Below are 13,246 nucleotides of genomic sequence, written 5' to 3'. Positions count from 1 at the left end.
AGGCACCCCATCCAGAAGGGATCATTATATTTGCTATAAGCTGCTATAATATTTTTTAAATAACTTAGGTATAAACTACTGAGGTAGTATATAGTTTAGGCATAAACTACTGGTAACATTTCATTGCTTTCTGCTAGCTGATTTCTTCACCAACCAGGCTAGACTTTATTATATATTTGTGGTCACTGACAGATTGTGATGACTCTAGAAGTAGTTTTGTTTCATTGTGTTGTTTTTTTTTAAACATTATTTATTTTTAAAATGTTAACCTGAATTACTTACCATTTGAAAACAGAGATTCTTTCATTATGATTACATATAAATTTTCAGTGTGGTGCGGCTTTATATTGAGTAAACAGCTGGTTTAATTTGCAATCTCTTCAGCGTCTGTGAGGTCCATGCCTGGCTCTTCCTTGAAAACTTTCTAATCCGTAACACCAAGATTCCTTCTCTACACTGTCTACTAACAGGAGACTTAACCTGCTGTCTGCAGTTCTGACTAAAGGATGGAGTGAAGAGCAGGGGCGTTAGCAGAAAGAGCACTAATTCAAGGTGTTAAACCCAAGCATTTCCAAGAAAACCTTGACTTTCTAATAAAAGCTTTGGGAATTCTGATACAGATGGCACAATTTTGTATATATGTATCATTCAGAAGTCATTCTTACATATTTTAGGATATTAGAGATATATAGAGAATAATTAGATTATCCGACTACCCACCAAACATGTCTTGACCACGATGCCTTCTTTTTCTTTTTTTAATTTTTTATTTTTTATAAACATATATTTTTATCCCCAGGGGTACAGGTCTGTGAATCGCCAGGTTTACACACTTCACAGCACTCACCAAAGCACATACCCTCCCCAATGTCCATAATCCCACCCCCTTCTCCCAACCCCCCTCCCCCCAGCAACCCTCAGTTTGTTTTGTGAGATTAAGAGTCACTTATGGTTTGTCTCCCTCCCAATCCCATCTTGTTTCATTGATTCTTCTCCTACCCACTTAAGCCCCCATGTTGCATCATGCTTAGCGAAATAAGTCAAGCAGAGAAAGACAACTATCATATGACCACGATGCCTTCTTAAACAGCAAACTTTGGATGCACATTGAGTATAGAAATTATTGAGTGTATCTCCATTTTCTAAAGAAGAAATCAGGATAACTTCCTGGAAGAATAAGGATGATGGTGATGATGGTTGTAATGATTTGTAACAATCCATAATTAGTATGCCAAGTGCTCTTCTCATTCCTTTATGTATATGAATTCATTTCAGTCTCCTATATCCACACGAGAGAGGAAACCTTAGCATCAACATTTCAGATGGGGAAATAGGCACACAGAAGTCAAGTGATTTGTCCAAGGTTCACAGTGAATTAGAGCAGAATGAAACTTGAAACAGAAAGCCTGGTTCCATGCTCCAAAACACTATGCTGTATTGTCCCTATAAGAAGATAAGACAAAAGTAAGATAAAGTGTGCAGGATTTATAAAACCACATTGAGATACCACCCTACACCAGTCATAATGGCCAAAATCAGCAAGACAGTAAACAACAAGCGTTGGAGAGGATGAACCTTCCTACACTGTTGGTGGGAATGCAAGTTGGTATAACCACTTTGGAAAACTGTGGAGATTCCTTAAGAAATTAAAAATAGAGCTACCCTATGACCCTGCAGTTGCACTTCTGGGTATTTACCCCAAAGATATAGATATAGTGAAAAGAAGGGCCATCTGTACCCCAATGTTCATAGCAGCCAAAGGCCACAGTTGTCAAACTGTGGAAAAGGCCAAGATGCCCTTCCAACGGTCGAATGGATAAAGAAGATATGCTCCATATATATAATGGAATATTACGCCTCCATCAGAAAGGATGCATACCCAACTTTTGTATCAGTATGGATGGGACTGGAGGAGATTATGCTGAGTGAAATAAGTCAAGCAGAGAGAGTCAATTATCGTATGGTTTCACTTACTTGTGGAGCATAAGGAATAACATGGAAGACATTGGGAGATGGAGAGGAGAAGTGCATTGGGGGAAATCGGAAGGGAGGACATGAGAGACTGTGGACTCTGAGAAACAAACTGAGGGTTTGGGAGGGGCGAGGGGTGGGGGCTGGGTGAGCCTGCTGGTGGCTATTAAGGAGGACACATATTGCATGGAGCACTGGGTGTGGTGCATAAACAATGAATCTTGGAACACCGAGAAAAAATTTTTTTTTTAATTTAAAAAAATCTGTAGGATTTAACCTTATATTGCCAGCTGTTTTTAATGTGACATTTTGAGAGTATTTTCAAAGTTTCATTAATACTGGTTACTTTGTGGCTTCTTGCTCACCAGATACACCTGGTTGACTGAAATTTCTCATATGTTCAGCTGAAGGAGATTGATAGGTTTTTGATTCCTCACAAAAAATTAATAGCTATTATAAATTTGGCTTAATTGATAAATTAATAATTTCCTTAGCAATAGGTCATAGTTACTGCCCATACTAGTACTCTGTAGTAGCTAATACCATGATAAAATAATATTAATAGATACTAAATCTGTAGTATTATCTATAATGATAAGTAGATACTAAATCTCTATTATAACTTTACATTTGCTGAATTTTCACTAGAAGAATCTGGCTTTCATATATGACCTACCAAAATAGGTAAGCATCTCAATGGATGTTGGTTTGATTCTGTAGATTATAAGATCCAAAATCAAACTGAAAATACAGGGACCATACTCAAAATCAAGATTATAGAATTAACTTGGTCCTTTCCTTGGGTCATATACAGAGTTGATTATAGTATGTTACTATAATTATATACAAACTGCACTAGGACATTAATATAAATCTCACTTTGAGAGGAAAATGCACCTAGAGGAAGATGAAAGTTACTAGTTCTGTGACTTCTGCTAAATTACTTAACTCTGATCTTGGTTTCCTCAATTCTGAACTGGAGGCAAGGTTTCTACTTTTAGGTGGTAATACTATAGGAGCTTGCACTTACAATATTTACACTTTGGTTGGTTGCTACATTCATTCTCAGAGAGTGAAAACTTCCTCCAATCCACTGCCTCTGTCCCCAGATAAGACGGTTTGCATTTTTCCAGATTTTCGGTGTTTAGACTCATAAATACATAATGTTTATATAGCACACATGCTTTAAAAAGAAAATCCCTCATTTAGTTATAAAAGATAAAATTTAATATGGTATAATGTAATACTCCCTTAGAGTACAAATTTCCATTAAAAGAAACATTTTTTTGTGGATTTTTCATTGTAGTGATAATTTGAATCAGTTAATTATAAGCTGCACTTTTTAACTTTATAATATGTAGAGTCTTGTGAAAATGTTTAAATTGTGACTACCTGAGATGTTACCATTTCAGAGATGGAATATTTTGAACTTGATTGAGAACTGAGCTGATTTTATGTGCCAAAATACTGAAGAGATATTCACAGATGTAATTAAATCAGAGAAACAAATGTTCACTCTACTTAAGTGTAGTTTTTCTAAGTCTCCAAATTAAAGCTACTTTAAAATGACATCTAGATAGATTTTCATCTTCAGAAACCTCTTGTGGTTCTAGGATCTACATGGAGTTTCAGTGATCTTGTGTGAGTTTCTCTTCCGGTTAACCAGGTGCTTCTGGTCACACCCCCTGGTAACTGTAATAATCTATCTTAGCTACTGCAGTGTATTTATTGCTTCCTCCCTTAGCTACAGTTAAGTTGTGGCTTTAGGTTTCTCATTTTTCATTTCTTTTAACTATTCTATCAGTATATGCCATTTATAACACTGGGCAACCTGTGAGAGATTTTAGTAGTTTTGACTTGAGTAGTAGTAAAAATTAGTGAAGAACCCCTCCTATGGGTCTCCGGACGCTTGCATTTCAATTCAGGTAGCCATGCAACCTCCTGTGGTAAATATGACTGACTGCTCTTTTTTCTTTTGTTTTTTTAAGCAAAGTAAAGCAGCGGTTCGGCTGAAAGAAGACATGAAAAAGATAGTGGTGGTGCCACTAGATGACCCGAGGAGCTCGACCTATAAGAAGTTATTTGGAGTCAGTCTCCAAGATCTTCAGCAGCAGGGGCTCACGGAGAACGGCGTTCCAGCTATAGTGGGGACTATAGTGGAGTACCTGGTGAAGCATGGTAAGTCGCAGTTTCATTCTGTTGCATTTACTGTTCCTGTACACGAGAAGAAGGTTTCCATGTGAACTGCTTCACCGTGTGTTAGTATATTCCCTAAAATATCTTTCTTAGAATATCAAATTATGTAATACAGCTTTTCCTTTAAAAAGGACATTAAGAGCATTATTACGGTGTAATGTTATTTTGACACTACTGTTCAATTTACCATGAAACCGAATGTTTCTAATTTGGAATGATTCCTAGTTTTGAGTTCTAAAATTCACTGTTCTGGGGCACCTGGATGGCTCAGTCGGTTAAGCCTCTGCCTGACGCTCAGGTCATAATCCCAGAGTCCTGGGATCTGATTGCATGAGGCTCCCTGCTCAGTGGGGAGTCAGCTCCTCCCTGTCTCTGCTGCTCCCCCTGCTTGTGTGTGCATGTGCGTGTGTGTGCATGCTCTCTCTCTATGTCAAATAAAATCTAAAAAAATAAAAATTAAATAAAATACACTGTTCTAACAATAGTGACTTCTCTTGATTCAATAGATTCCAACTGAGTAATTTTTAGTAAAACAAAACACTTCTGGGTTATCTTTTTCAGCTGAGTTCAATCCTGAACTTACCGGATGCCTTGATTGCTTTCATAAGCTTGGTAGGGATACTAAAAAAAGGGGGAAGAATTTTGGTATATAGCCTATTATGGGGGGTCATTTACTTTTGAAGTGATACAATTAAGCATGTAAAAAAGTTGGAGAATAATATAGTTCATTGAATGATAAAAAGATAAATCTGTTCTTAAGATCTATCTCACAGCTTTTTAAAGTGATTTAATTTAAAATGGGACTTAAAAACCTGGATAAGTAGAGAGAAAATTCTTCCATATCCCCTACATTCATCCTTTTCAAACTAGGGCAATATTATAGGAAAAATCCAAACTACATAATAAATGTCAATAATCTTTAGCAGGTTCGGGAAGGAACACTTGTGAGGGGGAAAAGCTTGGAATTTTCATTGTTTTCTATAGTGAAACAACATTTCTACACAAAAGACTCATTGCAGAATAGAGTTTAAAATTAGTAAGAATTTTTAAAGGTAAAACTTGAGACTTCGGAGGCATTCTGTACTTTGTGCAGTTTGTTTCCTTATCTTCCCATGATTACGAGTCCATTCCCCCGTACTAAGAACAATCCTTTATTGGAAATACGTGAGAAACAGAGTGCATCTGTTCCTCTGTAGGAATGTGAGTCAGCTTGTGACAGGAAGGGTATGTCACGTAGTGCAGCCCTCAAAAGGTCAGGTGTTTTGCGTTAACTGAAAAAGCAACTATTTGCTCAGTTTACTAGGTATGTGGAAGACAAAATGATGTTTTGTTCCAAAAACTGAAGAGCCAGGCTTGTACCCTTACTTTATAGCCGCTATCCCCTTATTTTTAGAGGATGGTAAGCTGCAGACAGGTAAGATTCTTAGAGAAGAGCTCCGGGTTTATTCAAATACTTTAAACAGGTTAAACCAAAAAGGTGTAGCATACAGTATAGCGGGAAGATGGGGCCTCTACCTCCAGGGTCTTGAAATCACATTAAATTGTGAGAGCTCTGAAGATCTCAGAAACACTCAGTATTGAGTAAAGCTGTATGCTACTCATTTAGATATAAATGGATCTCTAGGTAATTCATTTAATCTCTTAAATAGGGTTGTTTAATATTATTCATTTGAATACAAAGTATAACTACCTAAAATATTTTGGTTTTTGGTATAGTCAGTGTTCTTTTACCTAATAGTGACTGAGTTATAGCCTCTTGGGTTACACTTATGTAAAATCATTTTCATTTTTAAGTTTTAAAAAATTTTTAAGTTTTAAGAAATTATTGAATAGTTAATATCATGTGGTACAAAATACTGGATATGCACTGAAAAATCTCTCCCTCTAAAACCTGTCCCCTGATTATTCATTTCTCCTCTCAAAAACAACATTACTTCACCAGCATCTGACATAGTCTTACAAAGATATTTTATGAATATATATAATCATATATGCATATGTTCTTTCTTTCCCTGTGAACATAAATACAGCATACCATTCACACTGTTATAAATCTTTTAGAAAAGTCATTTAGCAGTATATTGTAGAGATCTTTCCATATTGCATAAAAAGCTTTACTCATGTAATTCTTTTTTCCCTTACACACTGGCCAGATACACATATCATTTCTTTAAGCGGTTGCGTGCTGATGAATATTGAATTGTATGCAGTCTTTTGCTATCTGTAAGCAAGGATTCAGTGACCAGCCTTTCTCACAGGTCATTTCAAGCATGGTGGGTGTATATGGAGACCTGGGTCAAAAGTATGTGCATTTATAATCAACTCTATAAGAGTTGAGCCAGCTAAATTCACAACATCACTCTATGAACATTTTGGCAAAATCTGAATTAGGAATTGGTTTTCTTCTATCTTTTCTTGTCCATAGTTATAGGTTAGTTAGGTATATTCAGGTTAATGCAAACTAAATATTTTAAGGTTCAATCAGTCCTTCTTAACTAGAAATGTAAAATAGAAAATCACTTGTTCTTACCTAGAAATGTGAAATAGAATCACTAGTGGAATCTTTTCAGAATACCCATCCATTGGTGATACTTCTGATGCATGGAATCAGACTCTTGGCTTGGCAAGCTAAGGTGGGTAGGGCACCTAGCCTATATTTTCAAAGGTTGTGTAGTTAATTATTGTGTAGACAACTAGAAATTCTTTACTATGTCTGAAACTACCATGTTCACAAACCAAAAACTTTGTAGAAGTCTGAAGGGCAGAATGAAGTTTGTAGGCAAGGTACTTCAACTAGTTTCATTAATTATTTTGTATTTTTTTTTAAGTCAACAGATATGTACTGTACCTCTCCCTATTGTGCACCTACAATGCACTATACAGTAGGCCCTCTGTAAGGTATCAGAGGTAGGGATGATTGGTCATATTATTTAACCCTAGGTGGATACATTAAACATCAAAGTATGACCACAGTACATGTAGACCTTTAACAATGTGAGGGAAAACTCTTTGTAATGAAAGAATATGAGGACAGAAAGGGTTTATTAAGGTCTTATATGATGGTCTTTTAAAAAGACTTTGAACTTTATTTCCTTAAAAAAAAAAAGGAAGAAAGAAAAGAAAAAAAACTTGATTTTTCCCATTTGAAGAAAATTTTACAAGTTATTAGCTAGATCATCTTTATACTGTTTGAAAATAACTAATCTTGCTGATAGTGTTAACTGGATTCCTTCTCTTTAGCATGAAGATCCTATGGGATATACCATTTTAAATAGTGTAGAACTCTCCACTTACCACCAGGTGTCAGAATATGCTCATACATTGTCTTCTTTTCTGGGCCAAAGTGTGCTAGTTCAGCAAATTCTGACTTCTGGCATTTTCAGTTTCTAACATATTCATACTATTTTGAAATAAATATCTCAATTGTACAGGAAGGTGACTGTCAATGGTGTAGATGTTATTTCATTGATGTGATTTTTTTCATTGTTAAACCAGTTATTAAGTTGCTGTTTCATGTTGATTAACCTGTACCTCCTGAAATAAAATATAAGAGAATCTCAGAAATATACGAGAATAACTTCACAAAGCCTTCTAAGCATCTCCTTCCTCTAAACATTTCTTTTACAATCACCATTTCCTAAAAATTTGAGGTAGGAAAACTGAGAGGTGGTAAATCTGGTAAGCCTCATATGGGTATTGGATATATTATAAAATTGTTAGGGGCTTTAAAAACCGTATGGGTTTTTTATCCCCCTAAGTATAATAGAACCAGGGGTAAGGTGCCCCTAGTTGAAAATCACTGGGTAGCATAAAAATTGTTTGGGTGAGAAATATTTTTGAGGGAAGAGAGTTAAACAAATAAATGGAATAGGGACAGAAAAAAATAGTTGAGAAGCATGAACCTCAGTGACTTCCTTAATACCTTATCTCTCTGCCAGTAAAGGGCAGTGGGATCCAGGGACCTTGAAGGACCAAAGCCAGTTCTTAGAGCTGGGTAGTTATTTTGGAATAACTGGAAATATTTATTTGAGGGAAGGGTCAAAAAGCCTAGTTGGAAAAGAAAACCTAAGGTCAAAGCTAGAACAACACTGTGAAATCAGGTCCAAGAGTCATTTTCTGGTTAAAAACAGGCTCAGGAGCTGAGTAGATAAGTAGAATTCTAAATTTTCATGATTTGGGCCTTGACCAGAGATGGGTGCTATTTTTTGGGTGCTGTCTGTTGAAGTTAGTACACATTTCTGAAGTTACAGATAAAGCTTGTAGAATGGAGGAAACAGACCTTGAAAGCTTTAAAAATGAGTTAAACAGAAGTTTCTCAGTAACCAAGATTCTGCAGTATTAAAGGAAATGGCATCATATTTACCTGTTGTGTAACAGGTTACTGCAAAACATGTAGTTTAAAACAACCGTGTTTCTTATCTCACAGTTTCTGTGTGTCAGGAATCTGGGCACAGTCCAGTCATATCTTGTGTCTTAGGGGCTCTTGGAAGGCTGCAGTCTGGTGTTGGCTGAGGCTTTAGTCATAACAGTACTTTGACTGCGGGCAGGTTCACTTCCAAGCCCATTCACGTGGTTGTTAGCAGGATTCTGTTCCCTGCGGGCTGTCGACCTGAGGGTCTCAGTTACTCACTGGCTATTGTCCAGAAACCACCCTCCACTCCCTGACACATGGACCTCTTCGTGAGGTAGCTAACCAAATAAAAAGCCGCTGATTCATCAGAGTGACTAAGCCCGCAGAGCCAGAGAGAAACAAACAAGTAAGATGAACATCAGTCTTGTATAACCTAAGGTCAAAACCAAGATTAGAACCCAATCACATAATCTTGTTACAGTCTCCTGGTTAGAAGCAAGGCACTAGATCCAGACCCCAAGCAAGGGGAAGGGATTCCACGTTGGTGTGGACACCCGGAGATGGGCATCCTTGGGGCCATTTGAGAAGCTGCCTGCCACACGTTCTGACTGGTATCTCCTCTGATTACATGGTGCCCTGGTGACACTGGTTGGGGAAATACTTTTAATATCCTCTCTAGTATGAAATTAGCTTTCTTCTTTTTCTTTAGAAAGAGCAATACAATTATCAGGTAAGAAAAAGAAGCAAACTAATATAAACAAACACCCCCTCATCTAAATAATTCCAGTGGGCTTCAGTCCTTCCGTCACTGCTAAATGTCATCACTAGGCTCTCCACAGGCTGGCTGGCTTTCCTCCATGGGGTTCTGTCTCCTTGAACCCAATACCCTGAGCTGGAAATCATTACCTTTCCCCTAAGCCAGCTACCATCCCTCAACCCCTCTTCACCTTATCCTTCACAGTCCTTTTTCTTGGATTTCCTAGTTTTTAAACCTTAAAATTACCTTCCAACTCTTCCTCTTCCTTACTTCCCTTTTGTACTCAGTTATTCAATCAACTTTTTTCTTTCCTTTTCGCCCTTCCCACAGGCATCTGTCTTTCTTACTGCCTAGGGTAGAATGTGGTTCCCTAAGGCAAGCTTTCTGCCCTCCATTCTCTTCTCAGCTAGCAAGATCTTCTGTACTCCTTGATTTTATTGTGTTCCGTACCCCTTAATGCTCCCATGAGAAAGTCTTTTTAAGTAAGATCTTTTAAGTAAGATCTCCCAATGTGGGGCTCAGACTCACGACTCTACGATCAAGAGTTGCACGTTCTACAGACTGAGGCAGCTGGGCATCCCACGTCTTCGCTGTTGAACTTGCCATTTGTGGCCTTAACCCATTTCTTCCATTTTATTACCTCACCGCTTTTTGACCTAAACACTCCCCCATTTCCATGTGTTTATCTTCCTTTATGCTGTCCTATCTCTGCCTCTTAATTCATATATTCCTCTTTTCAGGCATACATCCAGGTTTTATGTCTCCTGCTGCTTAACCCTTTGGGGGCCCTTTTTAAGAAGACGAATACAAAATTAAGAATAAGAATTAGGGACAAGCATTGGAAAGGGGCCCTGAAGCTTAAACTTCATTAGCTTCACAGTTCTTCAGCCCCAGTCTTCCCATCTTCCTTATGCTTTAGACAAAGATGGGGCAAAGCATCGAAAATTCCCTTAGGGAGCCTTCTGTGCTGACCCCCGCCAACAATAATATCCCCTGTCAACTCGGAGAAGACAAGCAACTTGTCTTATGCTACATTGTAATCTCCTAGAGTTTTATCCTTGCAATTCAATGAATACTAAAGAATATTTCTTAATTATTACAAAGGTAATCACATACAGTTAAGAAGTTTCTTACATACATTTTAGTTTTTTCTTTTTTAAATAGTTTTAATTAAATGCTAAGCAGCTGTTGGAGCCCAGGGTAAGTTTCTGTAATGTACTGATTATATGAATGCAATTTCTTTGTAGAATGGCATCTGTTTTATATTTCTGTGTGTCTTAACCTTATTTTTAGAGGTCAGCTTTTAGAACAAGCCCATATGATCTCTTCAGTTGATCCATAGTAAGTGTGAAGATCTATTATCGTAGGAAAGCATTTTTGCAAAATGTGAACATCTTGCAGTACTGGATAATCCTGTAGGGAGATTTATTTATTTTGCGGCTACTGTTCTCTAGAGTTAGTGTCTGTTTGTGAGAGACCTCTGTTTATTCTCTGTGGGTCTGCTCCCCTGCTCCAGGACTCACCCAGGAAGGCCTCTTCAGGGTAAACGGCAACGTGAAAGTGGTGGAACAGCTCCGGTGGAAGTTTGAGAGTGGAGCCCCGGTGGAGCTTGGGAAAGACGGGGACGTCTGCTCAGCGGCCAGTCTGTTGAAGCTCTTCCTGCGGGAGCTGCCGGGGAGTGTGGTCACCGCGGCCCTGCACCCTCGATTCGTTCAGCTCTTTCAGGGTTAGTGCCGTTCAAGCTTTCTAGTGCTTCAACCAGTTTTATTTTTCAGCTAAAACTAACCTTTTCTGTATTAAGCACCTACATTTTAAATATTAAGCTAAGCCTTTAAATACTAGCGGTCTCTCTGTCACTACCATCTTTCTATTTTACTTACTTGCAGCCCCCATGTTCTACCCTAAAATAATATTAAACTGATTATGAAATACCACTAGTAAGTGTAATTTCTGAGACTGTTGGCAGATGAATAGTTAATATTGAAAAGCCTTAATGTTTGTGGGCCAAAGGAATTCTTTCCTGACTAGTGATTATCTTAGAAGGAGTGAGAATAAGGCATTAAATTCTATGTAGGGAATATTAATTAATTAATTATATTTGTTAGTGACCTTTGAGACTGAAAGGCCAGTGGTGTGCTGTTTTTCTCTCATAAGCAAGATTGAGTCCTAAAAATTGTGTTCATTTTACACAACTGGAAGAAAATTGGTTTTTGATTGCATTATGAAGTGATTTTTTTTTTAATGAAGAAACTTGATTTTTTAAAAAATATTTTATTTATTCATTGGACAGAGAGAGATCACAAGTAGGCAGAGAAGCAGGCAGAGAGAGGAGGAAGCAGGCTCCCCGCTGAGCAGAGAGCCCGATGCGGGGCTCGATCCCAGGACCCTGGGATCATGACCTGAGCTGAAGACAGAGGCTTAACCCACTGAGCCACTCAGGTGCCCCAGAAACTTGATTTTTGAAGGTAGTAATTATAGTCATAATCATTATTTAGTTCTTTCTCTTAAATATAGCAAGAAAAATGATTTAGTCTTGAAAAGCATTTCTTTCCTGATTTGTTCCAGGTTAGAGTGAAAAAGAGAACATACATTTTTAAGAGTGCTAATTGCCCGATTAAAAAGGATATTACTTAAAACCACATTCCTTTAAAGCAGCGGTGTAATTATTCCCATGTGGTATGCCAAAGAGTGGGTATGCGAGAAGGCCATGTTGTATGTTGTAGTCTACTGAAAAACAGTGATCAAATAGAAAAGCGAAAATTGCAGGACCACTTGTTCGGGTCATCTAAGTGCTTTTAATAAAGCTTCCTATATCGGTAAGTGATAGTAAGTGACCTGTGTGAGCCTTGTTCATTAGAAAAAGAACTTTTTCATGTTTATATGTATGAGGATCTGAAGGAGGTAGCTATTGCTCCTTAACTGATTCTTATAACAATATTTTATCCTTGTCATGGAGATGTTAAGTTTTAGGATAAATTTCTGTAAGTCATTTAAACATAATTGTTACAAAAGCTAGTTGAAGATTTAAATTTGTCCTTCATACAAAATATTTAGTAATCAAATAGTACTACTAAGAATCTTTATTAATAGTATGTCTTAATTTTAAGATACTAATATTAATGATACTATACTAATATTTGTGAATAGTGAATGTGAATAGTGAATTTTAAATGGTTTTATGACATTACTTAGAATAGCTTTCATTTGGTAAAGAGAATGTTTTAGTGTTTTTGTTATGTTATAGTAATATTTTATTATACTTTAGCTCTTCTTTGTAATTTAGCTTCTCATTAATGACCTTTCTCTCTGGTGGGCAGAAAAATTGATTTGCATCATTAAAAGCAAGCGATATCATTCTAGAAGTAAGGCTGGTTATATACCCAACTTAAGGAGTTGTGTGATTATGCACAAATAACAAATTCTGAATGGGGCAGAGATACTGACTTTGGCCTTGGGAGTAGTATTCTCTCACTTCCTAAAAACTTTTAGGGTGAGGTCTGAGATGTTCAATAAAGGAGATGTTAATGGAAGTACCTACTAGTTGTAAGCTGCTAAGTGAGGGGAGGGAATAAAGTATGCTTTTAGCTATCAGATCATATAGCCTCTGAAAATAAATTTCTCTTTAATAATTCAGGTAGAAAAGAGCTATGGTGCTTCTCTTGGTTTACACTGTATTTGGTACTCTTAGAGTAGAGGGGCACATGCGACAGCTGGTCACGTGAAAGCTGGAAGTGGCAAGGCTCTTTTCAGGCTCACTAAAGGCAATGTTATACTTGGCCATTAAAGTGTAATAAATATGTCATAAATGTGTTTTGATAAAACTTCTTAGTTAAGGTTACCCTACTTTTATATTTCAGTCTTCATAATAGCAGATTAAATAGCTTTTATATTCTGTCACAACCCCATGCCAGATTTCTTTAAAATATATATATATATATATATATATATATATATATATATATATATATATA

General features: G+C 37.0%; 1 protein-coding gene across 11 annotated transcripts in view; it reads left to right on the top strand.

Moving 5' to 3' along the window:
• FAM13A (family with sequence similarity 13 member A) overlaps window positions 1-13,246 on the top strand; it is a 362,150-nt gene that overhangs the window by 50,068 nt on the left and 298,836 nt on the right. For 10 of the 11 annotated variants that reach the window (XM_059375944.1, XM_059375935.1, XM_059375924.1 and 7 more), the window contains exons 2-3: window positions 3,960-4,149; window positions 10,792-11,001. In XM_059375944.1, coding sequence (XP_059231927.1) covers window positions 3,993-4,149; window positions 10,792-11,001 — 367 coding nt within the window. In that variant the 5' untranslated portion in view covers window positions 3,960-3,992. Of the gene's footprint in view, window positions 1-3,959; window positions 4,150-10,791; window positions 11,002-13,246 lie in introns of those variants that run through there. The other variant, XM_059375953.1, reaches the window with a different exon arrangement.

Source organism: Mustela nigripes, chromosome 1 (assembly GCF_022355385.1).
Source record: "Mustela nigripes isolate SB6536 chromosome 1, MUSNIG.SB6536, whole genome shotgun sequence".
In the NCBI taxonomy this organism is placed as follows: domain Eukaryota; kingdom Metazoa; phylum Chordata; class Mammalia; order Carnivora; family Mustelidae; genus Mustela; species Mustela nigripes.
Note: the sequence above shows the minus strand (reverse complement) of the source record. Positions and strands in the feature narration are given on the sequence as shown.